The sequence below is a fragment of the Cynara cardunculus genome, assembly GCF_001531365.2.
Source record: "Cynara cardunculus var. scolymus isolate 2C chromosome LG 17, CcrdV1, whole genome shotgun sequence".
Classification (NCBI taxonomy): Eukaryota; Viridiplantae; Streptophyta; class Magnoliopsida; order Asterales; family Asteraceae; genus Cynara; species Cynara cardunculus.
In genome coordinates this window covers 16659219-16661106 of record NC_037544.1, presented here as the reverse complement: position 1 = coordinate 16661106, position 1888 = coordinate 16659219, and the positions used below count along the sequence as shown (strand labels likewise).

The following is a 1888-nucleotide window of genomic DNA, read 5'->3' as shown; positions in this document are numbered from 1 at the left end:
TTTTGAGGACCTTTGATTCTGGTATTGACGATTCGACTAGTAGTGTAGCGTCGGAGAATCGAGTCATTAAACCATTTAATTCTTTTTTCTTTGGTTTCTTCAGACTCAGATTGTGGGACCAAGGTGTGAGATATGTTGGCTTCCTCAAATTGCTTTTAAAGAGCAATTGAGTTGGCCGCATCCTCAGAAGAAATACCTAGGAGCTGAAGATCAGTTTCTTGAGGAAGTGAAGCTTTAAGCACAAGTCTGTCGGCTGCAGGGACTTCAGATTGATGTCTAGCAGATTTAGCTGCTTTAGCTGCAGCAGCTTCTTCATCTGTGGTCATCGGTGCCTTTCCTTCTCTATGAGTTGGGACTAAGTCCCCAGAAGTAGTGAGAACATCATCTTGAGAAGGGATAGTACCAACCTCAACAGATACTGAAGGCATAGAACATGGTTGCTCCCCCTCAACAGTTGTTGTGGCTCTATCATCATGAACTAGTAGCTCCCCCTCAATAGGAGCATCACCATCTGACTCGGTTGAGGATGAAGAAGTAGAAGAAGTAGAAGAAGAGTCGTCATCCCCGTTGACACTGGTAGCAGGATCAACTGTCTTCTCCCCCTTAGTGGTAACAGGGGAAGGCCCAGCAGCAGCTTCAGAAGGACCCTCCACGTCGGCAGGTGGGGAAGGCACATAAGCAGTAGCACGAGGATAAGGAGCACATGTGGCACGAAGCAGACGTGAGACACCGCGATGAAGACCGCCAAGAAGATCATAATCAGACTCAACACGGCGACTGAGTTTGGCTAACATGACTCTGTCCTCTTCCGTGAACTGAGTAGGACCCAAGTCAACAGTGAACTCTGTATCTCTGGCTAAGAACAATTTGGATATCTGAGTCTGGGCATCCATCTTGGAGTGAAGATCAGCCAGGGATTGAAGAATTGCCTCATTAATGGCAGCCTGACTATCCAACTGAGCACGAAGATCAGCGACAGCATCAGATATACTGGATTGAGAATCAGATATAGCTGCCATACGAGCATCCAAAGAATCAACCGTAGCTTGAAGAGTAGAGAAGGCAGTGCCATGAGCTGTCAAGGCGGCACTGTGGTGATGCAGTTCAGAGGTAACACAGTCCAACTTCCCAGATAAATCCGTGTCGAGGGTGGCCTGTTGAGAGATGAGCAACTGACATTGAGAGGTGAAGCCTCTCAACATGTCCACCACTTCAGTGGGTAAGGCATAAATCATCTCAGGAGGAGAAGGAGCTGAGAACTGGAAGCCTGGTGCAGAGGGGGGCCTTGATGGAGAAGCAGCAGCTGGAGTAGGAGAGCAAGCTTTGATTGGGCTTGCTGACCCAACTGGTGAAGAAACACCAACACTCTCAGTACCATCGGCGCCCTGAGAGTCACCGATGGGAGTATCACTGATGTTGGCGTGAGGCTCAACATCTGTATCAACGATATCAGCGTGAGGCTCGGTATCTGTATCAGCAACACTGGCGAGAGGCTCAGTGTCTATATCACCAACACCGGCGAGAGGCTCGGTGTCTGTATCATCGACGCCTGCGTGAGGCGGGTCGCCGATTACCACAGTAGTAGATGTAGTAGGCAGGTAAGGCTTACTATCTACATCCATAAGAATAAACTGGAGATAAGGGATGTCAGTATCAGACAAGGCTGATAAATCATCCATCCGTGCTATATCATCAAGATCATCGATCTTGGGTGATAGGCCGTGAATAAGTGGAGGAGAAGAGGGACCTCGGAAAGGGGAGGAGTCCGAGTCATCACCAAAGTCATATAGAGATGCCAAGGTGGAGTCAAGTGGGTTCCCCGTATGTACAACAGTGTCCTGTTGAGAGGGCACTGATGAGCTAGGGGGGAGTAAAGCAGATGTCCTGG

At 48.9% G+C, this 1888-nt stretch overlaps 1 protein-coding gene across 1 annotated transcript in view; it reads right to left on the bottom strand.

The window, feature by feature from the left end:
- Nucleotides 1-155: 155 nt before the first annotated feature.
- LOC112499876 (flocculation protein FLO11-like) overlaps nucleotides 156-1888 on the bottom strand; it is a 3019-nt gene continuing 1286 nt past the window's right edge. The window contains exons 2-3 of the mRNA XM_025103148.1: nucleotides 509-1884; nucleotides 156-418 (exon numbers count right to left, since the gene is read on the bottom strand). Coding sequence (XP_024958916.1) covers nucleotides 156-418; nucleotides 509-1884 — 1639 coding nt within the window. The remainder of the gene's footprint in view (nucleotides 419-508; nucleotides 1885-1888) is intronic.